This window comes from Sturnira hondurensis, unplaced genomic scaffold (assembly GCF_014824575.4).
Source record: "Sturnira hondurensis isolate 20B ecotype Veracruz unplaced genomic scaffold, ASM1482457v3 Scaffold0021143, whole genome shotgun sequence".
Classification (NCBI taxonomy): domain Eukaryota; kingdom Metazoa; phylum Chordata; class Mammalia; order Chiroptera; family Phyllostomidae; genus Sturnira; species Sturnira hondurensis.
In genome coordinates this window covers 607,827-634,093 of record NW_028093774.1, presented here as the reverse complement: position 1 = coordinate 634,093, position 26,267 = coordinate 607,827, and the positions used below count along the sequence as shown (strand labels likewise).

At 53.8% G+C, this 26,267-nt stretch overlaps 1 protein-coding gene across 10 annotated transcripts in view; it reads left to right on the top strand.

Annotated features, from left to right (window-relative positions):
• Positions 1 to 23,741, top strand: part of WDR20 (WD repeat domain 20) — a 55,105-nt gene extending 31,364 nt beyond the window's left edge. For 2 of the 10 annotated variants that reach the window (XM_037031780.1, XM_037031781.1), the window contains exon 2: positions 21,590 to 23,741. In XM_037031780.1, coding sequence (XP_036887675.1) covers positions 21,590 to 22,867 — 1,278 coding nt within the window. In that variant the 3' untranslated portion in view covers positions 22,868 to 23,741. Of the gene's footprint in view, positions 1 to 4,294; positions 4,477 to 10,431; positions 10,493 to 10,876; positions 11,060 to 13,848; positions 13,942 to 21,589 lie in introns of those variants that run through there. The other 8 variants (XM_037031782.1, XM_037031778.1, XM_037031783.1 and 5 more) reach the window with 8 other exon arrangements.
• The last annotated feature ends 2,526 nt before the right edge of the window (positions 23,742 to 26,267 follow it).

Sequence of the window (26,267 nt, the reverse complement as noted above, 5' to 3'; positions counted from 1 at the left end):
GGGGTGAGACAGGTGAGACAAACGACTGGCAGCATGAATCTATTCCAGCAGGGCCAGCAGTGCTCTCAGGCCGCACCTGAAGGGGAAGCCAGAGTTTTCTCTGTAGCATTGCAGATGGCTCGGCTCCTCTCCTCTTTTTGCGGCCGCTTCCTTCAGCGGAGGCCTGGCCAAAGCCTCCGCCGAGTCACAAAGGCCAACGCCAGCATTTAGGCCGCTCAGTAGCTGATTTCCCTTTGTTGTGTGAGACAAGTTCAGTGTTCTCTGTACCTCTGTTGCTTTCTGTTGGAAAATACAGCAATGTACTGGCTCCACGATGCTGACATTTGGTGTAAAATGACTGGAACACATTGGTGTCACTTATTGAAATTTTGTGTGTTACAGATTCAGTAGTTCATTGTCCCAGCTGAGGTTGGGTGATTGAAAAGCAAGTGGTGACAGCTTGCTGTGGTTCCAAGCACAGTTTGGGGATCTGAAACTTGAGGCAGATCACTGCCCGTATGGGCCTTGGTTTCTCTGCAGGACGAGGAAAGGGGCCAGAAAATGGTGGGCCTCCCGCTTCGAATAGGAGCTCCTCACCTGATTGTTGCTTGTGTTTCTTATTTCCCAACAACTTGAACATCAGCTGTGTGCCGTGCCACACAGCATCTCGCGCGAACTGCCTGAATTTAGGGAGCAGTAGTGTAACTGTTCAGCGGTGTCTGGGTGCTGCCCTGCCTCCAGCGACCTCCAGTTTGCTGGGGTCGTCGCAGCACTTTCAGAGAGTCATGGAGTTTCTACCCCTAGCCCTCTCGGCGCAACTCTGAGTAATTGTTTTCTAAGAATGTCTAGTGAGTGTCTTCTGCAGAAATGGAAGCATCTTGCCTTTTCTCCCTGTGGAGATGCTGGTGTTCCCTGAGGGGCAGGACTGCCCCTCTCTGTGCACATTTGACGGAGAGGCTGAGTAGGAGACAGGTCGTTTGGATGTGTTGGCGTTCTGGTGTGTGTTGGGGGGTGCGCCCTGGCCTCAGCTGATGCCTGTTCAGTGTTTCTTTAGTGGGGAAGTCGGTGTCTCCCCAGCCTGGGTGGAGCCCCACAATGGCCCTGCGGCATTCCGCCTTGTGACAGACTTGCCCTGTGCGTGGAGCGGGGCACAAGGGAAGGAAGAGACCGTGAAGACCTTGGAGCGTAGCAGCTTCTCAGTTCGCTTTTTGAAAGCTTCTTCGAGGGACAAGGAGTAGATCTGAGTAACCAACAGTTGTAAGTGGCAGAGATGCCGTGGGAAGAAAGGACCTGTGGCTGCAGCAGGAGCCTGTTGCTTGGGCGGGGCCCTGGAGGAGGCTGTCCGAGGGGAACTGCAAGTGGTTCCACAGGTCCGTGGCCCCGAAGAGCTCCTGGAAGGCACCTTGCATACTTTGTGATGGGCACCTCTTCTCCTCGTGGGACGACGTGAAGCTGGCCCCTGCACGTCACTTCCCATCCTTGGCCTGGATGCTGAGGCTCTTTGTGAGGGGGCGGCCCGGTGTGTTTCTGAGAAAGAAGGGGGAGGGAAGATGTGGTCTTGTTTGGGAAATTATATTGGAAGGAAAACATGCCCTGCACGGGGATTCTGCTGGTGTCTGCAGGGAGTTTAGGGTAGAAAGAAATACTCTTGTTTCTCCTCATTTCTGCTTCTTTGTGGGTATTAATGAATGATGAGAATTTTCAAAGCCTGTATAATAAGCAGCAAATCTTATGATTTCAGAAGGAGACATACAAATTTATCTATCTATCTATCTATCTATCTTTCTCCACAAGTTCCTAGCAACTTGATCTTGGGGGGGGGGGCTGTTTGGAGGAAACAGTTTTTATTTTATTTATTTTCTTAAAATATATTTTATTGATTATGCCATTACAGTTGTCCCATTTCTCCCCCTTCATTCCCCTCCACACCCCTCGCCCACCATCCCCCCCGTTTAGCTTATGTCCATGTGTCACAAGTTCTTTAGATTCTGTATTTCCCCCACTATTCTTGCCCTCCCCCGTCTGTTTTCTGCCCACCGTCTATGCTACTTATTCTCCGTACCTTCTCCCCCCTTCTCCTCCTCCTCCCACTCCCCTGACTCCCCTGTTGCTAACCCTCTGTGTCATCTCCATTTCTATGGTTCCACTCCTGATCTAGCTGTCTTCTTAGTTTGCTTTTGTTTTAGGTGTGGTCGTTAATAACTGTGAGTTTGATGTCCTTTCACTGTTCATACTTTTTATCTTCTTTTTCTTAGATTAGTCCCTTTAACATTTCATATAATAAGGGCTTGGTGATGATGAACTCCTTGAACTTGACCTTATCTGAGAAGCACTTTATCTGCCCTTCCATTCTAAATGAAAGCTTTGCTGGATAGAGCAATCTTAGTTGTGTAGGTCCTTGCCTTTCATGACTTGGAATACTTCTTTCCAGCCCCTTCTTGCCTGGAAGGTCTCTTTTGAGAAACCCGCTGACAGTCTGATGGGTACTCCTTGGTAGGTGACTGTCCCCTTATCTCTTGCTGCTTCTAGGATTCTCTCCTTCATTTTAATCTTGGCTAATGTAATGATGATGTGCCTTGGTATGTTCCTTCTTGGGTCCAACTTCTTTGGGACTCTCTGAGCTTCCTGGATTTCCTGGAAGTCTATTTCCTTTGCCAGATTGGGGAAGTTCTCCTTTATTATTTATTCAAATAAGTTTTCCACTCACTGCTCTTCCTCTTCTCCTTCTGGTACCCCTATAATTCGGAACGTTTAAAGATGTCCTGGAGGTTCCTAAGCCTCTCCTCATTTTTTCGAATTCTTGTTTCTTCCTTCTTTTCTGTTTGGTCATTTTTTTCTTCCTTCTGGTCCACTCCACTGATTTGAGTCCCAGTTTCCTTCCCATCACTATTGGTTTTCTGTGCATTTCCCTTCATTTCACTTAGTTTTGCCTTCATTTGTTCCTCTAATCTGTGACTAAAATCAACCAGTTCTGTGAGCATCCTGATCACCAGTATTTTGAACTGTGCATCCAATAGGTTGGCTATCTCTTGTTCGCTTAGAAGTATTGGCTCTGGGGCTTTGAGCTGTTCTTCTTGAACCATAATGTTTTGGTCTGTTTGTGCCTGTTACATATGAGGGGCAGAACCTTAGGTGTTCACCAGGGCAGGGCGACCCAGTGGCTGGGTTGTGACGCTGTATGTGGGGGCAGGGTCAGAGAGGGGCAATGGCGCGTGTTCCACGCTCTCTCTCAGATTTCGGTCCCCTTTCGGTCCCCTCTGCTGCTTCCCGCAAGCAAATTAGGCCCTTCTGGTGCTGGTTCCTGGATGTGTGGGCTTGTGCACCCTCCAGGACCCTGTGGGTCTTTCCAACAAACTCTCTGTGAGCCTGGGAGCCTCTCCCGGCACCTCAACCCCCAAAAGTTTTTCCAGTTGGTACTTTTAGGCTTTAATTCCCAGCGCTGGGGCCCTGGTTTGCACGGTGTGTCTCACTGCTCTTTTTTTTCCTGGTTTATCTGAGAGCGAATGTGTGACCGCGGTCAGCAGCTAGCTTGTGCCCTCACTGGGTCTGCCCATTGCCACCCCACACCTGGGATCTGCCAACTGCTGCCGGCGTGCCTGGGTCGGTCTGGCCACTTTTTCTTGCGCCACCTGGCTCCATCAGCCGCTAACTCCGCCCCCCTTACTGGTCTGGCTGAATGGTTCATTGTTGTCAGACTTCCATACAGTTCAACTTTCTGTCTGTTTTGGTTGTGTTTTTGTTACTAAAACTTTGTTGTCTTTAAACTTGGTCGTGGAAGGAGGCACAGTGTTTCCACCTACGCCTCCATCTTGGCCGGAAGTTGCTGAGACATACAGATTTAAAGAGGGGAAGTAACTTTTCTCAAGTGCCAGGCATCATCATGCTTGGGACTTTTTAATTTTACTCCACTTTAATAAAAATAGCCCTGTGAGGTGACTGCATGGTGAAGTTGCAGGCCGGGGACTCGGGCTCACATGCGCAGTGCAGCAGGGAGTGGCAGCACCCGTCTGAGCATGCCCACAGTGGGGGGGCGGGGCCGGGACTCCACCCAGGTGATCCTCACAGCCCTGCCATCTGTTCGTAAGGTGGGTGTGGCTGGAGTTGGGACAGCCTGGAGGGGCTTCGTGAACCCCGAAGTGACTTACCTCTGTCTGCTGAGGAAGGCTGTTCCTTTTCACCAGTGGACACCTGCAAAAGCAGTTCTTGTAAGTTAGGATTTTGGTCATCAGAAGGATTACTTATATGTTTGCTTTTATATATGTCTGGCTATTTTTCTCTTCTGGTTCCTAACACTTTTCTTTCCCTCCATTTGCAGAATTGTTTCCTTTCTACCGTAGATACTAATGAGATCGCCTGCATGCCAGACCTAAGATAAGTTTCTCTCCTTTCAAACCCTGAGACCAAACAGTTGATTGACTTGTTTTTTTCTGCTGGGATTAGTGATCTCAAACCCAAGAGACTTCTTAACACCCATGATACCTTATTTATTTAAAAAATTTATTTATTTACTTATGGGGGGAAGTGAGGGAGAAAGGGAGAGAAACATCAGTGTGTGGTTGCCTCTCATGCGCCCCCTACTGGGGACCCAGCCCACAACCCAGACCTGTGCCCTGGCTGGGAATGGAATGGGTGACCCTTTGGTTTGCAAGCCGGTGATGGAGCCACACCAGCCAGGGCCGGTACCTGTTTTAAAAATAAGGGTTAGACTCCTTGCGTGTTGTTTGTATCAGTTGCAGGTTTTGGGCGTGTAACTGTCGAACTGAAGAAACTGGGGAGGGTGGGCTGGTTGTGTGTCTCAGAGTAGACGCGTGTTGTTTCTATTTCCAGGACGGGGGAGTGGATACGAGAACCTGAGAGGTGTCATACAGCCGGTCGTCCCCTGTTATGTGGCTGACCTGTGTGTGCAGTGGGCAATGAGATGGCTGAAAATCACTGTTGGTATTTTTGTTGTGAGGCCAGGTTATTTTTCACTGTGTGGGAGAAAATTTTGGTAAAATAGCACTTGAACTTTATTCACAAAGTGAACACAGCTCTGAGGCTTGTTTCATTCAGCCTGTGATTTGGAAGGCGCTGGCGTTTCCCCAGGTTCCCTGGGATGACCAGCTGGGTGTGCGTGTCCGGCCCAGACTGTGTGCTTACTCCTGCTAGGCCCTGGAAGCTGTCGCCTGAATGGGTAAAAAGTGTCCCCGAGAAAGACTGGGGCAGCCCTGGGGGGTGGCTGGCTGGGTCCCCAGTCCGAAGGAGGACTGCCCTGGGCCCTTCTCTCTGAGGAGGTGAGCCCTACCCCTTGTTCACTCTGGGCTCTGGCCCTGGTTGTCTGGGGGGAGGGCACAGGATGGCCAGCGGGCAGCACGACCCAGTCCCTTCGGGGTTTTGGTGGCACGTTGGAGCTTCGGGCACCGGGCACTGGCCTGCTCTGCTGTTTCTGACATACCCCCTTGGCCATCAGTGCCTCAGCAGCCTCCCGGCTTTCTGCATGGATTTTCAAAGGAGTGGGGCTTTCGCAGTACGTGGAACACAGCCACCACAGCCCAGCTACTGAGCATGCCCAGAGTGGTCAGCACTTGGCCAAGTGAAGCAGGCCTCCAGAGGCGCGGCCAGCAGGGCAGCGCTGATGCTGTGCGTGCAGAGTGCAGAGCCATGGGGCGGTGGTGGAGTGCTCTGAGCTTGAGAAGCGGGTGGGGACAGGCCCGAGGGGGAGAGCACAGGCGACCCCCGGGGAAGTGTGTGGCGGGGAGCTTGGCCAAGGCTGTGTCACACCCAGCAGAACGAGCGCAGGAGGGTTTGAGAGGGACAGTGACCCGAGGCTTCATGCAGGTGGGCCTGGCAGAACGTGTGGGATGAGTCGGGTGTGGGTAGAAATGGGTGGGAGTGATCTGGTGCCCAGCCCAGGAGGCCTGCTTGGGGTGCGGAAGGACTGGCCCGGGGAGGGCTTGGAAGCTGCCATTTGGTGGGAGTGCCATACAGGGGCCCACTGAGGCAGCAGACTTTTAAGTTTGGGCGGGGATGGGGGCACTTAGGAGGGAAGCGCAGGGTCTCTGGTGTAGACGGGTGAGCTTCTGGTCTGGGCTGATATTTGGCAGCTGCTAGATAAGCCGGGCAGGGGACTCTGCCTGGTTCTGTGGGACTGGTCTCTCTGAGCGGCTTCTCCAGTGAGGAAGGAGAATGAGGAGTTTTGGGAAAGTAAAGCCCACCTTTATTACCTACTGTGCATCCACGTATCATAATCTGACGTGCACTTTTCAAAAGCAGTCTTTCTGAGATATTGTCCATGTCACAGCAAAGGCCTCTGGGTCCTCCCTGGAAGAGGGCTCAGCACGGGCCCACCGAGCCTGCAGCAGCCCTGCCTCTTTGGTGGGCTAGACCCTCCGGGGTCCAAGGCCCGCTCTGCTTCCCTGCTAGCTCAGCAACGTAGCCATGACCAGCAGCCCAGGCCTGGTCCGGGTGAAGATGGTGGGGCCTCGTGGTGCGGGCAGACCGCTCCTCGCCGGTGCCGTGCTCAGCCGGCCAGGCCGACTTTGTGCTGCAGCGGTGTTTGTCCTGAAAGAGTTCCAAGGATTAAAAGTCTGAGGAAAAGAGAAACATGACATTTTAAAGTTTGTACTTACCGACTGAGGATTTTGGCAACCAGCTGTGTTTCTGTAGTACGAATCATAAACCATCATTTAAAAATTTTCTGTGAAGTTGAGTATAAGACACTGGCAAATTATTTGTAATTACTAACTCCTTATGCAGAAACCAGTGGGCATAATGGTAAAATTTGATCTTACTATCGAAGAAATTCAAAACACTTGCAGTTCATGCAACAGATATTGAGCCTGTATGACATTTGGATGGTCTGTTGGGACTGAACAAGCAAATACGACCTCAATCTTAAAATTGATAAATATTTTAATACATTCATTTTGGTATAAATTCATACTTAGGAATTCAGATGAGTGGCAATAATTAGAATGCAGAAACATTTTTAAAAATCCCAAAGTATCTGAAACCCTTCCATTCAGAATCCACCAAAAAGCCTAAAAACAAAAGCTAATTTTGTGGGACAATACCGTGGTAACTGTATAATAAAGAAGTTCTCCTTATAGGAGGTTTTTATTGTAGTCTTTTATCATAATTGTACTTTTATTGTAATTGAATATAGTACACATAATACTGTAATTACTTACATGGTTAAATACTGAATTTCATGGAACAAATTAAGCACTTGAGAGTTGAGACAGAGCAGCCAGCACAGAGCACAGGGAAATGCTTGCCTGGGAGTGGCGGGGCTTGGACTGACAGGTGAGAGTCCTGGAAACTGGGGCGAAGGAGACTCTCCCAGCCAAGAGGGTGGGCTAATGAAGCCAGAAAAGAGGGCTGCCCGCCTGCACTGTGGTGTTGGGGCAGGTGGAGGGCAGGGCAAGACCCCCCCCATAGAGCGGTGGAGCCCGTGGGCCCTGAATCCCTCTGCAGGTCTCTCAGCTGTTGAATGCAGGTAGTGTTCCTGCCGACTTGGAGGCTGCTGCGAGGTTAAATGAGATGACAAGTGTGGAGGTGCTGGTGCACAGGTGTCCTGTAGACAAAGTTGGTGTTGCTGTTAGGGAGGAAGGAGGGGCAGGATTGCTAGGTGTGGCATCCTACTCTAATGTGATGGAAATCCGGAAGCCACTTGACTTGAAGATGGGACGGGGATGAATGAGTAGTGGCAGCTACCATTTGGGTGCTTCTACGTACCCTGCTTTCTGTCCTGCGGGGAAGCAGGGGGCAGGGGGAGGTCGAGCGACTTGCGTAAGGTCATCTGGCTACAGAGAGGGGAGAGGGGAGGCGAGGCTCAGAGCAAGGCCTGCCCCGTGCCAGAGTCTGGGCTCGTCTACTGGACTTCTTCTTCCTGGGAAGACACTGTGGGGGGCGGGGGCTGCCAACCCCGTGGGGAAGAGGGTGGCTGGCTCAGGGAGTAATTACCACCACTAAAAAAGTGTGTGAGTTCAGAGTGCATGTGGGCACACCCCAGGCCCCCCCAAGATGAGGAGGAAGAGGCAATAGGGCAGTACCACATCATGGAAAAAGAGGCTAGTGACTGGCCGCAGAGGAAAGAGAACAAGATGAATCCCAGATGTGTGAGCTGGCTCCCGAAATCTCAGGTGTTAGTGGCAGGGTCTGTGGGTTTCTCAGAAGTACGGCTTCTTTTGGGCACACACCTGGCACTCAGGCCTCACAGTGACCCTCGCTTGGTGTAGGCAGTGCGCCACTGGGCCACACTTCTGTCCTAGCGGCTCTGCCCCTGAGGCTGGGGGCAGTGACTTCACAGCAGGCAGAGGTGCTGGGGTGCTCCTGCTCCCAGGCCAGCCTTTGTGCCTCCCTGCTCCTCCCACCCGCGTCCTGGGCCAGTTTTTTTTTTTTTTTTAACATTTCCAGCCCATCTGGACCAATTAAAAATCTTGTAAAATAAAAAAAGAATTACTAGAAAAAGAAACTGAAAAGACACAGAATGCAAATTCTTTTTTTAAATTAAAATCAATAGATAAAAAATTACTCTGTCAGACTGCCATAAAGCTTATTCACAGTGACTAATTTAATTTTGACTGCAGACTGTTAATAAACTGTTCACGGACTGGTTCACTTGGAGAGCAGTTATTTAGGAAGAAAGTTTGGTAAGCAAATTCCTAAACAGGATGTTTTCAGAATATTTACATGATTTAAGAGCAGAAATAGCCTTTCCTTTGGCATTTAAAATACTTGAGGTGTTTGCTCACATGTGGTCTGGTTGCAGAGGGCGTCTTTTCCGTAACACTCCACGTTAGGGGCAGGGATGGAGACTAAATAGGGGGTGGGCAGAAGGAGGTTTACAGCTGTGCATATGGCAAACGTGACAATAATTAATAAATAACTCAAGAGTAAACTCTGTGTGTTGCGTGGAAACCTGCTTTTGCCCACCCCCGTGCACTAAGGACTGAGGCGAAGGGGTCCACAGGTTTGAACCAGGAGCGATGCTTGGAAAAATAGGTACTTCTACTTGCTTCTGAGAACTGTTGTACATTCTCTTGCTCATTTCATATATGTTAGTATGTTTTCTCTGTTAATTTTTGGCTTACTGTTTAAGTTGATTTGTATATTTCAGTGTGTAACGTTAGCTATATTCTTTCGGGGTGGGAAAGTTCCTTAAGCAAACTTTAAAAGTCTCCAGAGTTACATGTGCTGACATAGAAAGCATGACATAATTTAATTTGCTCATATTTCAAATTTGAGGTTTGTTTCTAGCTGCCAGTGTACCTTGTTTTGTATTTTGAGCTACCTTAACTTTTGCCGATGCCTTCCTTGTTGTGAGGTGATTGCTGCCCCTCCTCGTGGAGGGGGGGGGGCTCTGTCCCGTTTCAGGGGCTCCTTTCTGGTTCTGTGGCTTCTACCACCTGCCTTGCCCTCTTGCCCCCTTGCCCAGCACTTACTCCCTCCCCGCTGGCGCCCCCCCCAAAGTCAGACCACACACCTCTCCATGCCCTTTCTCATGCATTTCTCATTCCCTTAGTGCACCCTCCAGACAGCCCCAGGAGGTGGGTGGAGGTGAGGCGGGGGAGGGCCTGCGTGCCCTGAGCTCCGTTGTGTGCCACTCAGGGCCCTGCTTCCAAAGGCTCAGGCCATGTGTTTGCTCAAAGATGCCTGTAATTTTGAGGCCCGCTTTTCTCCTCAGCATTTATACTTGTTATCGAAAAGTCAAACATAGGACACTCGGTGCAGTGCGCAGGCCTCCTTTGGAAGGAAGAAACCCTCAGGACCTGCCCAGGCGGCCAGTAGGGAAGAGCCGCGTGCCCCAAGCAGTGCGCAGGCCCACAGGTGTCTAAAGGGTGCGGTCAGCAGCGTTAGTGGTCTCCCCTGTGGTTTTCAAACAAGTGTGTGTGCGTGGGGGTTGCTCTGTTTCCACAGTAACAGCCCAACACACGGGCTTGCACAGGACATTTCCCGTGAAGAAAAGAATCCTGCTTTGGAAGGAGGGAGGCGCCTTGAAGAGCTGCGTTTTAGCCCAAGTCACAGCCATTCTCTTTTACCTTTGGTGTGTGTGGCTCTGTGCTTTCCCTTGTCCCCTTTATGGTCAACAGACTGTGGTTTCCAATCCAGCCCTGCCTCGTTATTGGCTAGATATGGTGATTTTCGCTGAGTTATTTAACTTGCTGAAACTTGTTTTCTCACCTGTAAAATGGGGCAGTGTCGTCAACTTGAAGGATCGGTGTGAGGGTGAGAGGTGGTGCCGGTGCTGCGCTCGAGTGGGCGTGGGCTGCATGTGCAGAGTCACCTGAGAGCCGTGCGGGGAGGGGCGGGGCCGGGCCGGAGGCTGCTCGCACTGCGGGTCTCACAGCCCAGCAGGGCAGCGTTGGACTGCCCAGGAGGTTTTCAGTGCAGGGTCTGGGCCCACCCCCACGGTCGCTGAGTTGTTCGGTCTAGGGTGGGGCTTGAGGATTTGCATTTCTGGGTTTCCAGGTGATGCTGCTGTGACCACTGTTGGTCTGGGGACTGCACTTTGAGAACTGCTGGGCTACAGGTAACTCACTAATGAGCATTTGGGTGCTCTAGAACTTTTAGGTGGTCAGACGTACTATCTTAGAAAATGCTTCGATTGCATTTTGCAAATGCCGAAATCAGTATCTCGAGGATTTTTTCTCCTGAGCTTCAGGAGTCTGACTAGTTAAACATACCTGAAATAAGTTGTGCGAGTAACAGTTATAAACATTGTATGGCTAGTCTAACTGTGTCAGATTGGCCAAGGTATGTGAAAGTGCTTTGATAAAATGCCAAAACCTGAAACAGTGTTGTAAACACCCTTGTTTGTAAGACGGACCATTAGAGTGGAGTATAAAATAGTGTGACTTAGCGCTCTCATCTCAACGTGCTGTTCACTGTGTGTGTTTCTCTCTCTCTCCTCCAGGCTGCTGACTTGAGTAAACCGATAGATAAGAGGATATACAAAGGAACACAGCCCACTTGTCATGACTTCAACCACCTCACAGCCACAGCAGAGAGTGTCTCTCTCCTAGTGGGCTTTTCCGCAGGCCAAGTCCAGCTCATAGACCCCATCAAAAAAGAAACTAGCAAACTATTTAATGAGGAAGTAAGTAGCACCCCGTCTTAGCTGTTAAGAACCCCTTTAACAATCACATGGCCTTACCAGGGGGAGCGGACCTTGCCTTACATGCTGAGCGAAGCCCGTTTCCCACGCTCTCGGCCGCCCCGCCTAGCACCGCCCCACTCTCAGGGTGGCAGACAAGCTTGTGGGCTTTGACTCGCTCTTCCCCGGGGGAACTGTTCCGTGTGCTTTCTGTGGAGCATGTTCAGGTGCTCAGGTGTCTATGGCAGGTGCTTTAAAACTGTTACAGTGGAGATAGGGGTGAGACTATAACTTGGTATTTGTGATTTAAATAAGAAAATGCAAAATTCCAGACTTTGTTCACATCGCCCAAAATTTTCATGCAGACCAAAGAACTTGAAGATATTTCCTTTGGCGGCTTAGATGGTACTAAAGCTCGGTGTGGGTGTTTGACAGGTCTTGGCTGAGCAGTAATTATTTTGCTCTTGAAAGTATTTACTGTCAGACCACCTTTGACGCAGTTGGAAGTCCCGGCACTTAAAACTGGGTCACACAACTTAGCTTCTGCCAGTGCTGTAGTGTGTTCGGGGCTTCTAGTCTCCTCAGTTCATTCTGGAAGGAGCCCAAGGCGTCTGAGCTGTCTTCAGGGCACGTCAAGACTGCGGCGCGTGGCAGGTGGACAGATAGGTTATGTCTGTGACAGCAGTCGCAGTGGCTTTTCAGCCCCATGCATTGCCGTGACATGTTCAGTGTTGTCCCTCCTGTGTCTCAGTATGGTTCTCCCAGCCTGTGGGGAAGGTGACGCAGGCTGGCTGAGCTAGAGGTTTTGGGTCCCTCTCTGCTTGCGACCTCAGCCCTGACCTGAGAAGGGTCAGGCCACTTGGGACCCCTCTTCTCAGAAAGTCCAAGTGGTTTCGCACTGCGGCATGGTCTTAACACCATTGACTCAGAGCAGAAGCACATTACAGATTCTAGTTTTTAAGAAATAATTTTGCCTGGGGAAGAATATTCAACTTGACCAGTTGCAGTTGAAGTTCTGACTCTCCTGCAGCTGATGTGGTCTGTGCTGTCCACACACGCAGTGCCGTCCGTGGTGCTGCTGCGTGCCTGTGCCCGGGGCTAGGTGACAGCTGCTGGATGTGCCACCTCCCTTTCTAGACCGTCTGAGCAACTGGAAATGAAACTTGCCTTCAGGATTGACAGACTGTAGAGGAAAAGAATTTAATTCTGCTTTCTGTTTAAGACTTTAAGCAGAAAATTATTGTTTTCCTACATATTTAGCTAGATGATCTCCCTGGATTTTTTTCCCCACTGAACTGACACTTTTTTGTTTTTAATCTTTAGAGGGGAAGGGAAGGAGTGAGGGAGAGAAATATAAGTGTATGGTTGCCTCTCGTGCATCCCCTGCTGGGAACTGGCCTGCAACCCAGGCATGTGCCCCGACTGGGAATCAAAACGCAATCCTTTGGTTCGCAGGCCTGCACTCAATCCACTGAGCTGCACCAGCCAGGCCTCGATATTTTTTTTGGTGTAAGACTAGAGTCACTAAGCCAGCCCTCTCTCCACTGTTGGTAAAGGTGGCAAATTTGGACTCACTGTGTGGTTTTGTTTGTAGTGAGGCAGGGGTGCGTTCCTGAGGGGGAGGTGCTAGAACCCTGTAAACAGGGTCAAGAGGCTGCTCAAGCTGAGGATAGCACAGAATGCCACTGGGAGAACAAGGCATTGTGTGTCACTGGGGGGAGGGAGGGAGCCAGGACCACGGGGCCCTGGAGGCTTGGGGACCCCAGTGCGCGAGGCACATCAGCCAGACCCATCCCTCACTCCGGACACATGGACGCTGCAAGCTAAGAAGCACCTCCTTGCTCTCAGTCACTTAAGCATGAGTTAGCGTGTGCTTTTTCTATGCTTGCAAAGCGGCCATTCAGAAGCCAGGGCTGCAGAGTGTAATGCTTACATGGCATTTGGAGCTCAAGGCTGAGATTGATTGTCCTTCCCAGGAAGGTCATCCTCTGGCTGTGTGGGTGATGTTGTCAGGTGTTCACCAGGATGACTAAGAGCAAGACCGTCAGAGGCGTGTTTCTCAGAGAGCTCCAGAAAGGGTGGCTGGCGTGGTCCTCGCACTCTGCGTGGTGTGAGAGTCAGGGGTTAGAGCCTTTTTCACGTTCCCCCTGTTTGGGGGCATGGGCAGCTGTCCCCATCTCACAGGTGAACAGCTGGTCAAAGAGTAGGTGAGTGAATTGCCCAGGTCAAGTGCACCTCCATGACAGACTTGACAGCAGAAACTAACCACACAGGCTCTTACTGGTCACGGACACAGGCCCCCACGTGTTTGCAGGATGGGCAGGCCCCTGTCCCCCAGGGCGGACCGGCAGTGCGCCCAGCCTGGTGTTAGCATGGTGCACGAACAGAGTGCTGGGGCGCCTGTGGTGGGCGACTCTGTCCTTCAGGGTATGTCAATTCTTGTAAAACAAAATCCACAGTGAAGCTCAGTGGCAGAAGCCCGAGGAGGCTTCTAGAAGGGGACGTTTGATACCTGGGTCTTGAAAGACACCAAAGAGTTGGAGGAGGGTGAGAAAGGCTTTCAGGGCCAGAGGACAGCCCGTGGCATGGGGAGGAGCAGCACGGCGCCTTGTGGCCAGGTCCCAGCACGCAGGCCTCCGAGTGGCAGGGGTCAGACCCAGACAGGTAACCTGCAGCCGACTCGTGAAAGCCCTTTTGTGACACTCTGACAGATTTGGGTCTGCCCTTGGAGGCTGTGGGGGAACCTTTGGGCTTTTCCTCAAGGGAGTGACAGGATCAAATGTGTTTTTTAGAGCTCTTGTCAGCACTTGTGGAAGGTGGAGTGGAATGAAGAAAGAGAGAATGAAGGTAGCAAGACCAGTGAGGAGGCTCTAGTAACTGCCCAGGTGAGAGCTGAGGGCTTGGACTAGAGTTGTGGCCACTTTTTCATTCATTCGCCAGACCTCGATTACCTGCCATGTGCCTGGCACTGGGTCCGCAGTGGCAGATGACCCCTGCCCTGCAACATACTCACACTCACACTCACACACGGCAAATGGCCACATCCAGTGTGAGAGGAGACAGTGGGCTTGTGAGAGAAATGCGGAGGCCTCCTTAACCTGGGAGGGGAGCTCCTCGGAGGGAGTGTGTGCTTTACACTGAGCCTCCGGGAGGAGGCGGCCAATCAGGTAAGGGGCTGGCAGTGGAGCGCTCCTACAGGAAGGGGAGGAGGTGCAGGCCCGGGGCTGGGAAAGAACTTGGGTCTGGGAGAGCCGATGGAGGGTGGCGTGCCCGCGGAGAGTGGGGTCAGCTGGGGGCCGTGCCACTCGGCGTCAGGCTCAGGGCCGTGTCTTGGCCCAAGCTGCAGGTCCCCTAGGAGGGAGCAGGAGCATGAGGCAGTCAGGTGGCACTTTTGAAAATCACCCTGGCTGCTGCTTAGAGCTGAGTTAGGGAGGGAGAGGGAGGGAGAGGGACGGAGAGGAGCAAACCGTGGGTTCCTGGCGATCACTTGACCACACCGGCCAGGAGCAGGGAGGAGCGGCTGTTGGGGTTGGAGGAAGAGATCACAGTCCCCTCCGAGCTCGTTAACCTCTAGAGGCAGGAGAGGCAAGCATGTAGGAGCTGTCAGCGTGTAACTAGTAATCCCATCCCATCCCCGAGGCTGGAAGGCGTGTCTGTGGGAGGACCTGGGCTGAGCCTGCTTGTCTCCAAGACCCTGGCCAGTGCGTTGTCCTGTCTCCAAAGGCGCCCCTAGAGCAGCAGCTGATCACTGAGAATGGGTGGGCTCAGCACCAGGCGCTCTGCCTCTGACCTCTGGTTGAGGGGCCTGCCACTGGCCATCCTCCACCATGCCCAACTACTGGAGGGGGTGGGCGAGATGTTGCCCCAGGGCCAGGAGCAGGGCCCTGGTGAGTGCTGGGTCAGGTTCCAGCAGAGGGGGAGACTTGGCTTCTCGGGAGACCAGATACTGGTGTTTTTAAAGGAGAAATAGAAACAGTTTTCCGGGATGACAAGGTAAGAAGGTTGGGGCAGCCAGGCAGGACCCACTGGCATGAGGCCGAGGGTGGGGCTGCTCATTGTGCCTGCATGTCGGTCTGTTGGTCCTTCTGTCTGTCTCGTCAGAGTGCTTTGATGCTGTGGCACATGTGCGGTGCACACACATGCCCCAGTAGTGAGTATTCTGACCACCGCCTCCTTTCTGGAGCTGCCTGGCACATGAGAACACAGCACACACGTGTTTGGGTTGGTCCCTGGCGTGAGGTTGTAGGATCTGGAAAGCCATCTGAGATTGAAGGTAGATGGAAAGTTCTATGTGGGAATGAATTGTGTATGTCTTCATTTTCCCCCCATGAATTAAAAAGTAAATCAAAACACCTGTTTATAAAAACATGGGGCCTAGAGAAGCACCAGGACGAGAGAGAACATCACGTGTAACTCGCAGTTCTTACTGGTAGCTTTATTTCTTTGTAAGACTAAGGTTCATACCTTCCATTAGAGATGCAACGGCCTTCACCTCCCAGTCTGGCTGCTGAGCCGTTCAGTTGGCGGAGGCACCCTGGCTGCTTCTGGTGGTCCCAGTCCCCTGGAGATCTGGGCTGCTGGCCCAGCGGGAAGGAAGTACTCAGTCCTTTCTGGCCCTCCTTGGTGAGAGCTGGCCGCAGAACCCCTGAGCCTCTGAGAGTGGACGGGGGTCTGAGCACCTCCGACTGGTGGCCAGGAGGGCGGCCGGTTAGCATATGGCCTTGAGTGTGGCACTTGGCCGGTGGGGGTTCACTTCTTATGACTAGTGGTTAGGAAGTGTTGGGGAAGAGGGATTACAGGGACAGTTACTGTGTGATAGTAATCTTAGTCTTGTTCATTTTTATAAAAACTCTAGTTACTTCAGAGTTGTAGCCATAGAAAAGGAACTTCAGAGGATTTTCCAGTATGTTTTGATTATTGGGTTAGATGTAAAATCTAAAAAGAATTCATCATCTTGGCTTCTTTTGTGACTGACCTGCAGTGAGACGTTCTGCCCTTGACTTCCCTCTCCTCCTTACAGGTTTGGGTCCGGGCCGGCATGTTGAGGAGCCTCTTTAGATTGAGTCCCACTCAGGAGCACGGAGGAGGCCCTGACTCCTGGCCCCTGTGGCCAGCCCAAGGCTGTGAATTCATTCACCACACCAGCTACGGGCTCCTCTTGCGCCCATGCCCTGGGGTGGGGTGGGGTAAGGTAGGGCGGGGTGGGACTGTCGGGGCAGGCACGGCCAGCCTTGGCCTTGCAGCATTCTGTCCAGTTCTGTCGCAGAACGGTTCTGTGCACCTGGTAGTGTTTTGTTGTTGCTTTTTTAATCCAAGGAAGGAAATGAGCAGATAATGATGTACTCCTCAAAGTTTTAGCATTGATAAAGTGCCATCTGCTCCTCTGGTCCCTGGCTTTGGAGTAGCCCCTCCCCGCTGCTCCGTCGGGAAGTCGCCGCCCTGCAGCACACCCTCAGTGCCTGGTCTGCTGGTGGCTACATTACGGCTTTTCCAGCTGCTGTGGTTTTTGAATTGTTTGCTTTAGTTTTTTTGTTATACATTAATATCTGCATTTTAAAATGCATACTCACTCCTCCAAAAATAACTGTTTCCTGCTCCTCATGCTGCCACAGTGAAGGAGAAGGGAGTCGGTGTTTCAGGAAGCTTTGCTCAGATGTTTCAGCGTGGCCGCGGGTTTTTGTTCTTCCTTTTGACAGGTTCAGTGTGGTTCAAGTCTTGTCAGTCCGTGCTGTCAGTGATGGTGGTGTGGGCTCTCGGGTGGTCCTCTCAGGGCTGCTGTCCGAAGGGGGCCAGTGTCTGCGGCACTCAGAGCAGACATGGGGCCACAGTGCATGGGGCCGCAGGTGAAGGCTGGGAGGAGGCGTGGGTGTGGGGGCCCTGAAGAGGCAGCCTTGGTAAAGAAAGGTCCAGATCCCGTTTTTGGTTTTTATGAAAGTGATTATAGAAGCAGGCTTGTGGCATTTCAGGATGTGACTCTTGACCAGAAAGCCCAGTGGCTGTGCCCGTGACCTCACAGAGACCTTCTCAGCAGCTCAGTCTCCCCTGCTGCCCCTCAGCCCCTCCCTGCCCTGTGTCACTCCTCCTTGCTTGGCCCCCCCCCCCCGGCTGTGCTCCCCTCTGCTTCTCCCTTCTTCAGACCCTCCTTCAGATGCCTCCCTGGCTGCCTGCCGAGCCCAGACTTGCTGGCCAGCCTGCCTGCCTGGGCACTTCCTGTCTGAGCCCCCTGACCGAGGGACGTTTTGATGCCCAGAGCAGAGCACCTGGCTTCTCCACCCTGCCCTCTGCTCGTGGACTTACGGGCTCTTTTCTCTGCTTTTTCTCCTCCTTATAAGTGGGGATTTAAAGTCTCACTCTCACTTTCTTCCTTGTTCCACCTTCTTTGTTGGAGCTCTCAGGATGCCAGAGATCTGGCTCTTGCTGTGCCTTCTTCCACTCACTTTCATCAGCTGCCCATGAGGCGAGGGTGCTTGAAACCCACGAGGTTTCACCCCAGCTCAGTTACCCCTCCCTGTCCTTTTCTGTCACTGCCTTCCCATAACTCAGGCTCAGAACCATGGATCCCATCGCCCCTTCCTCTACTGCCTCTTTTCCACACAGCCTGCCACCCAGCCGTGATTCAAGTTTCACAGCCACAGACCATTGTCTTGGCTTTTAACTGGTTCCACCCCCCCCCAACACTGCCAGACTGCAGGGATCCCCCCATCTGGCAGTTCACTCTTCAAGAGGCCTGGCACCCTGCTGTGTGCTGCAGACCACCCGTAGAGCAGGCATTAGCCACCTGGGCAGTTTTAACTCTTCCTGGCCACAGTACGTCAGTGAAAAGTAGGCAAAAGTAAGATTTTAATTTATCCAATATATCCACAATACAATTTCATGCAGCGGAATCGACATGAACGTGAGTACTCCAGCTTCCGTCATGTTCTAGTCTGCAGAGTCCTGTGTGTTCACACTTTGCACAGGTCACTTCAGGCCAGTGACACTGCAGGTGCCTGGGGCCGAGGGGTTGGCCAGCACAGGGCTTCAGCCCGAGCCCCTTAGCCTGGGACTGCAGGCCCCTGAGTCTGAGCTCACAATCCCAGACCTAATTCCCTGCCCTGCTCAGGTGCTCCAGCCAGGACAGGTGTGCGCTCCTCTTGCCCAGGGTGCGCCCATGCACTCTGGGAGAGAGCTGTCCCTTCTGTCTCTCCGGGTCACCGCTTGCTTCCAGTGTCTCTTCCACTGACTGCTTGCTTCCACCTCGGTGTCCTTGCAGTGCCATTCCCTGCACAGGACGCCTTGTCTGCGCCCTGTCCACCTGCTGCCTGCTTCCACACCGTCTGCACACAGCCACCCTCACTGCCCAGAAAGGCCTTTCTGGGCCTCTTGTTGGAGCCTGAAATCACTGCAGCACTCCCGCCTTCGCCTTGCCACCCCATCCCCACCCGGTGGCTTGTTCTCTCTGAGATTTGTACATTTCCCCGCCTGCTCATCCCTCTAGAAGGTAAATGTCACAGAGCAGGGATGTCTGTTCAGTCAGTGCTGCTTCAGTGCCTGGCCTGGGGCTTGCACCCAGCAAAGAACAGAGGAATGACTCCTCAAATGAATATATGGATACAGTCATCCCTTGGTATCCGTGGGGCATTGGTTCCCGGACCCCTCCTCGGTTACCAAGTTCCGCTGACACTTGGGCCCCTTACGTCAAGTGGTGTGGGATTGGTGTGCAGCCCAGGCTCACCCTCCCACGGACGTTAGGTCCCTTCTGGGTTCCTTGTGACACCCAACGGTGCTCACGCCGCGTCAGTTGCTGCTGTGCCATCTCAGGCAGGGAACGAGGACAGGACAACACTGTACATCCCAGGACAGACACAGCCAGCAACCCCTGCAGGCCGGGTGACACAGTGCACGCGGTCAGCAACCACAAAGCCTTTCGTCAGTTGTCTTCCATCTGCCCTCGGTCGACTCCTTGGACACAGAAGGCCTGCTGTGCGTGGGTGGGGGCTGGGGCGTGACTGGGGGGACTTCAGGCAAGTTTCCTGACCGCTCTAAGCCTGTTCCCAGTGGGTAGTAAGACAGCAAGACTTGCCTTCCTTCAGGGAAACCGGCACCCCTGTTAATGTTGCTGATGGGGACAGAATTGCATCCTCCACGGGAGGTGATTTTTTTAACGCCCACACGGATTATGAAGGCATGTACCTTTCCACCCAGCTCCTCCACTAGGACTCACCCTGCAGGCGTGTCCACACTCATGGACACTGCTGTGGTGGCTGCCTCCTTGTCCCCCAGCCGAGCCTCTCGCCTTAGAGTGGTCCGCATCACCCAGCGCTCTGTGCGGGGAGTGGAGCAGGACCATTTCTGTGGCCGTGCAGGTGCCCTCCTGGCCGAGAGCGCATAGTGCACTCTGGTGTGAGATGCAAGGGTGGGCGCGGTGGCCTTGTCCACGCAGGATGGCACTGCAGTGCCTAGGGTGGCACGAGTGAGGCTTCCTCCTGCGCACTGTGTTTCAGCTTGGAAGGTGACCTGTCCGAAACAAACGAACGCTGACCTTGCAGGGGTTTTGTGAAGACTAAGGAGCATGCGCAGAACTTGTGCATGGCCTGGCACGCAGAGGACGGCCTCGGGCTGGACATGATGCTGCTGTCCTGACATGGCTGCGTGCGCCCCGACGTGGGTGAGACTTGGGTGCCCCCAGGTGACCCATGCTTGTTCCTGTGCGGGAGCATGTGACCAGGCAGGGGACGCCAGTGGTGTGGAACAAGGAGAAACCATGGTCCCGTGGATGTTTGGTTCACAGGTGCTTACACTGTGTGCCAGTTCACAGCACTGAATGTGTGGGCTGGGCTTCTGTCCATGGGGTGCAGCTGTGTGTCTGCCTGGAGCCGTCTCGGTGCCCCCACTTTGTGTACTCTGCTGCCCTGGAACACCGACCTTACTGTGGTGTGTGGTGGTTCTTCACACCTCAGCGTCACTCAGCACCAGTGTCCTCCTCTGGCAGCATTACAGCTTCCCGTTCTAAGGATTTGCATTGTGTTTCTTTAAGCCAGAAATACAATTTCCTCCTAACTGTGGTGCTAGAAGTTTCTGTGTCTGTCCTGAACCTGTGGCATACATGTAACAGTGGAGCGAACAGGTGTGGCTTGGTTGTGGTGGCGTGGAGGGTATAGGACTGAGAGCCACGGTGCTAGAAGGAGGCCTGGGTGCTAGAAGGAGGCCTGGGTCTGCTTTTTTAGTTGCCTGGCCAGGCCCCCCCACGGAGGGTGAGCTTGGCGACCCTTAGACCTGGGCTGGCAGGCCAGTCACCTTATAGAGGTCAGTCACTAGGCAGGCAGGGGATTAAAATGTGGGCTGTCTCCCAAGGCTTCTTGCTTCATCTCTGTTCAAGTGAGGGGCCCACCGTGCTGTCCTGTGGCTGTGGCACTGCAGAATAGCAAGTGGTGACCCCTACTGTTGACTAACCTTGGCGCAGCCCGAGGTCCCCAAGCCCCCAGGCCTGCCTGCCACACACTGTCAGGTCCCCCACTCCTCTCCAGCTGGAGATTTGCAGGCCACTCACCTTCTGGGGTCTGATTTTTTGCAATAGCTGTGTGGTCACTCATGTCTTGGAAACGACTCAGCTGTTTCATTTTCAGTGAGAGCGCAGCACGCACAGGAGACGTGGGGCATTGTGCTGACAAGGAGAGGGCGCCCTTCGTGCAGCGGGGTTCCGGAGCTCTGTCCATGTAGGTGAAGTGTCGGCAGTGGGGGGTGTCTGGTGATTGGAATGTCTGAGGAGAACTTGGGGACTTCAGGATGGTCTCTGCTGGTGTGTTTTGGGGACAAGGCAGCCTCAAGAGGGCCAGCCTGTGGAGGCCACCGTGCCGTGGCCTCAGCAAGGTTGGCCAATAGGGAAGATGCTGGTGCCTTTGGGTGCATTTTGCTTCTGGCCCTTTGCTTTTTTGGTTTAGAGGGAAGACTCCTCCAATCCGTGCCTGTGAGAGACATAGGCGGTCAGGGTGCCCACAGTTAACGTGAAGCAGAATGACAGAGGTGGGCCTGTGCGCCCGAGTGAGTCCCCATCTCTCTCCACACTGCAGGCTTCGGAGGAGATGGGGAAGGACGGCCTATGGAGGGGCGCAGGGCGGCGGGCCAGGAGGGGAGCTCCCTGCCCCAGGGCCACGCTGAAGTCCTGTGAGTGGCCGGCAGAGGCCTCCTGACCTGGGAGCAGCCCACACAGGGACCGGTGCAGTCTGCGTGTGATTGACAGTGACAAGAAAGCAAGAGAACCGGGAGGCGTAGCTGCCCCGGCATGGGGACTAAGAGGCCTGGACCCTGCTGGTGGGAGAGCCGGCAGTGCTTGGGGCCCTCCCTGCCCAGTGTGTCCCAGGGCCGCACACCCTGGGGCCATCCTAGGTCAGCATCACCATGTGTCCAGGGTGCTCTTCGCCAGCCGGCCTGGCCACAGGAGAGTGTCATGCCCGGTGACTTGTCCCACGTCACCCTGAAGCAGCCCGGCTTTCTGTTGGGACGTAGAACGCTAAGCTTCCCATGGTGATAATGTGTTCTCCTTTGTCTTCACAGAGACTAATAGACAAGTCACGAGTAACCTGTGTCAAATGGGTTCCCGGCTCGGAAAGCCTTTTCCTAGTAGCCCATGCAAGTGGGAACATGTACCTGTATAATGTGGAGCACACTTGTGGCACCACAGCCCCCCACTACCAGCTCCTGAAGCAGGGCGAGAGCTTCGCCGTGCACACTTGCAAGAGCAAATCCACGAGGAACCCTCTCCTCAAGTGGACGGTGGGCGAGGGGGCCCTCAACGAGTTTGCTTTCTCCCCAGATGGCAAGTTCTTGGCGTGCGTGAGCCAGGACGGGTTTCTGCGGGTGTTCAACTTTGACTCTGTGGAGCTGCACGGCACGATGAAAAGCTACTTTGGAGGCTTGCTGTGCGTGTGCTGGAGCCCGGATGGCAAGTACCTCGTGACGGGGGGCGAGGACGACCTGGTCACAGTCTGGTCCTTCGTAGACGGCCGGGTCATAGCGCGAGGCCACGGGCACAAGTCCTGGGTCAGTGTGGTGGCCTTTGACCCCTATACCACCAGTGTAGAAGAAGGCGACCCCATGGAGTTCAGTGGCAGTGATGAGGACTTCCAGGACCTGCTCCACTTCGGCAGAGACCGAGCGAACAGCACCCAGTCCCGGCTGTCTAAGCGGAACTCCACGGAGAGCCGCCCCGTCAACGTCACATACCGATTCGGCTCCGTGGGCCAGGACACGCAGCTCTGCCTGTGGGACCTCACGGAGGACATCCTTTTCCCTCACCAACCCCTCTCGAGGGCGCGGACACACACGAACGTCATGAGTGCCGCTAGCCCTCCGGCCGGGAGCACTGGGAACAGTGTCACCACACCTGGCAGCTCGGCACCCCCTCCTCTGCCGCGGTCCAACAGCCTCCCACATTCCACCGTCTCCAGCGCCGGCAGCAAGAGCAGTGTCGCCGACGGGGCCATCGCATCGGGGGTCAGCAAGTTCGCAACGCTCTCCCTGCACGACCGGAAGGACCGGCACCACGAGAAAGACCACAAGCGGAACCACAGCATGGGACACATCTCAAGCAAGAGCAGCGACAGACTGAACCTGGCTCCCAAAACCAGGACGGACCCAGCCAAGACCCTGGGGACAGCCCTGTGTCCTCGGATGGAAGACGTGCCCTTGTTGGAGCCGCTCATATGTAAAAAGGTAGCACACGAACGCCTGACTGTGCTGATTTTCCTCGAAGACTGTGTGGTCACCGCCTGTCAGGAGGGGTTTGTTTGCACATGGGGGAGGCCTGGGAAGGGGGTGAGTTTGAACCCTTAACGCTGCACCGGGCGGGGACTCAGTGGGTAGCGACTTTTTCCTGCGGGCGGGGTGGGTGTACGATGGATGAATGACACTTCTTAATGTAAATCTAAATGCATCAGAGCCATAATTTTGGATACTGCATGCCATGTAATTCTGAATCATTTGATAATTCACCTTAGGGCGGTTAAACAAAATATAATCAAACTAATTGCCAGCCAAGTCAGTCACCCTCCTGGGAGTAAATAGAGTCCCGAGGTTAGTGTTCCTGTCGTAGACTCTTTGGTTGTAGGAAAATCATGACAGTGTGGGAACAATGACTTAAAGAGCTACAATTAAAATTCTGCTTTACCCCGAGTACCTTTGCTTACGTCCTCAGTTAGAGCGTTGTACACCTGACGTGCGCGTGCGCGGCACGACGGCCACTGATCGCCATTTCTAGTCCAGTTTTTTTATCTTAATCATAAAGTGTTTAGGAATCTATGAAATTTAACTTTAGGAACAAAGCGTTCAGCAGGGTTGATTGATATTATTTTTACATTGTTCTGGCAATCCACAGAAAGAGAAGAGCCTTAATTTTTAAAACCCATTTTAGTCATTTTATGACAATTAAAATTGTTTAATAAACATCTTTTTCAAAGAAGCAGTCTGTACCACCTTGATTGAGATTCTGTGCACTGAACGAACACCCATGTTCCTCGGAGCCGCACGGTTCGCGGGAGCCGCGGCCGAGGCCCCCGCAGGCGCCCAAAGTGCCTCTGCCGCATAAGCCAAGACCGTTGTGTCGCACTCTCTTTGCTTATGTTTTTTTCCAACGAGGAAAAGGAGGTTTTATTTTCTGTTGTTTTTGGGCAGGTTTTATGGGGGGGTTTGTTTCTTGGGGCGTGGGTGTTGGTCAGAAAGGTGCATGGCTATAGGCCCTGGACAGCCTGGGCGCTCCCCAGCTTTATCGTGTATGGACTGACAGACCCCAAGGTCCCCGATGATTTCTCCTGGAGGGGGAGCCCTGGCGCAGTTCCCCTGGTCTTTCAAGGGGTGCAGGCATTTAGGGATGTTCAGGGATTGTTCTTGGGTCACCAGCGCTGGCCTGGCTCTCGGGCTCTGTCCTTGCCCATGCCCTGGGCCTGTGGTGGCTGGGGGCAGGGTGTGGACACCCCCTGTCCAGAGTCACACCTGAGGGAAACCACTGTGTTCAGTCTGGAGTTTGTAGGACCCTTGCCAGCGGTGGAGGAGTGTCAGATCCCTGTTTTCGCACGAATGGGTGGTTCTCTGAGCTCTGTGTTTTATGTCAAGATGATGGTTATCTTATTTGTTAACTTATTTTAGTAATTTAGGTTTGTTTTGTTTTGCACACTTTTGTAATTAAATATAGAGATACCGATGACGTGTGCTGGTTTGCATAGTGAATGGGGCTCGGCCAGGTGAAGACATGGATAGGCAGAGAGCCGTGGCCGACCCTGGCCGACGGGGCAGCAGCTCCAAGTCCCCAGTGCAGTGCACCCCCAAAGTCCTCGCCTCTCTCGGGCCTGCTCCCCACTGCACCACCAGGCTCCTTAGTGTGGATGGTTTCCTGGTCCCATCCTGTCTGCCGCTAAGACAGGGTCCTTTGTCCCTGCACGTTGACTGTGCCGAGGCAGCAGAGACAGCAGGTGGTCAGTCGGGCTGTCCGAGAGAGAGGCTGGCCACCAGCCCTGTCCGTGCAACTGTGCACGCCTATTGTTGCAGCAGCTCCGTCCCAGCTGCTTCCAAGGCCTTGAGCGTGTGGGTTCCAAATTCAAGACTTTGCACTTGGCCTAGATGGAGAGTGGCTGATCCCAGGCAAGCGGCCCTGACGGGGAAGGCTGTGGGGCCCTTGCCGCTCTCGTGCAGTCTGCCATGGCCCACACACGACCTGACAGATGCCCTACCTGAGAGGCAGGCAGTACAGAGGAGGTGGGAGGGAGGCGAGAGGAGGATGTTACTGTTTCCTCAAAAAACAAGCTCTGAAGTGTGGGGCTTGGTCACAGCCTTGTTCTTCCAGCTTCTGGGGAGTGTGTCCCGTTGTCGGGGTGCCTGCTGGGGGTCAGGTGCTGGAGAGGCCCAGGCTGGCTCCCCGACGCCACTCCCATCCTTCGGCAGCCAGTGGAGTGCTTGGCCTGAGGTTGGGAGGACAGCGCAAGGCATTCTCCAAGGCCAGGCTGAGCTGCGAGAAGGGTCCACCCTCAATGGCTCCTGCGTGCTGGCTTCTGCGGCCCTGGGGTGGGGGTGAGGGCTAGGAACAGGAGCTCAGGGCACACTGGCCTGGGGCAGGTGGGGCACAGAGGAACCTGGGAAGCACCTCCCGGTGTTCTCTTCCAACCTCCAACTTTGTCATTGCCATTTTTCAGTTCTCAGTTTTCAGCTTGAACATCGGCTTGAGCAGCAGTGTCTTTTCGGGCCAGCCCTCTGGAAGCAGAGCTGTGGGCCGGTGGAAGCTGCTCCTCCTCGGTCCGTGCAGCTTCTCCGTGCCACGCAGGACTGATGGGGCGAGGCACAGACAGGAGCAGAGCGAGGGCAGCGCCCGTGCTCGCAGCAGCCTGGTATCAGTGAGCAGCTCCAAACCCACTGGCCGGGGAGGGACAGGACCTGGGGAGAGCCTGGCCGTTTACAGGGGCAGCACCTGTGTAAGAGGGTGCAGGCGGCCTCTCTTCAAATAACCAGTAACTCTAGGTTCTGCGGTTGCTTAAACAGTGGCTAAGAGTCTTAATTTTGTCTTTTGTGCTGCTTGACTCTTCTGGCGTGTTTGGAGTGTTCTGTGAGGCACTGGCTCGGGACTTGGGTGACTGAGGGTGGAGGAGTGGACAGAACTGAGATCATTGACTCAGATGTGCAGGAACCAGGAGGAACCAAACACTCAGACACTCCAAGTTCCTGCGGCGTGTGCATGTGTCCCTCCCAGGGGACTTGTGTTGGGCTCCACTGGGTGGCTTCACCGCCAAGCCCGAGCTGGCAGAGAGCCAGGCAGCCTATTCTCTCAGGCTCCTCCCCTTCTGGAAGCACATCCTGAGCTGGTAAGAAATCAGGTGTTGCGTTAGGGCTGGAGTTGGTGAAGCCTTTCCGGCAGGGGGCTGCACCTGTGTGCAAGGTTCTCATCACCTCTGCCTGGGAGAGGGGCATGTGACCTCTTTGTTGGCAAAGCTCAAAGCGTGAGGGGGAAGCTGCCGGGCAGGAGGGGCTGGGGAAACAGGCCGGGGCCCCAGGGCCCCATTCCGTGCGCTGTCTGAGGAAGGGCTAGACGCAGGGTTCGACTTTGGGTTTTGCAGGAAAGATGGTGGGAGCGCTTGGTTGAGGGCACCAGTGTAGGTGGCCCAGGGGAATCAGTGGGCTTCTGCCAAGACCGTCCCCTTGTGCCCGCTGTGCCCACCATGGGGCTTTCCTTCCTCAGCCGGGAGCCTCTGCG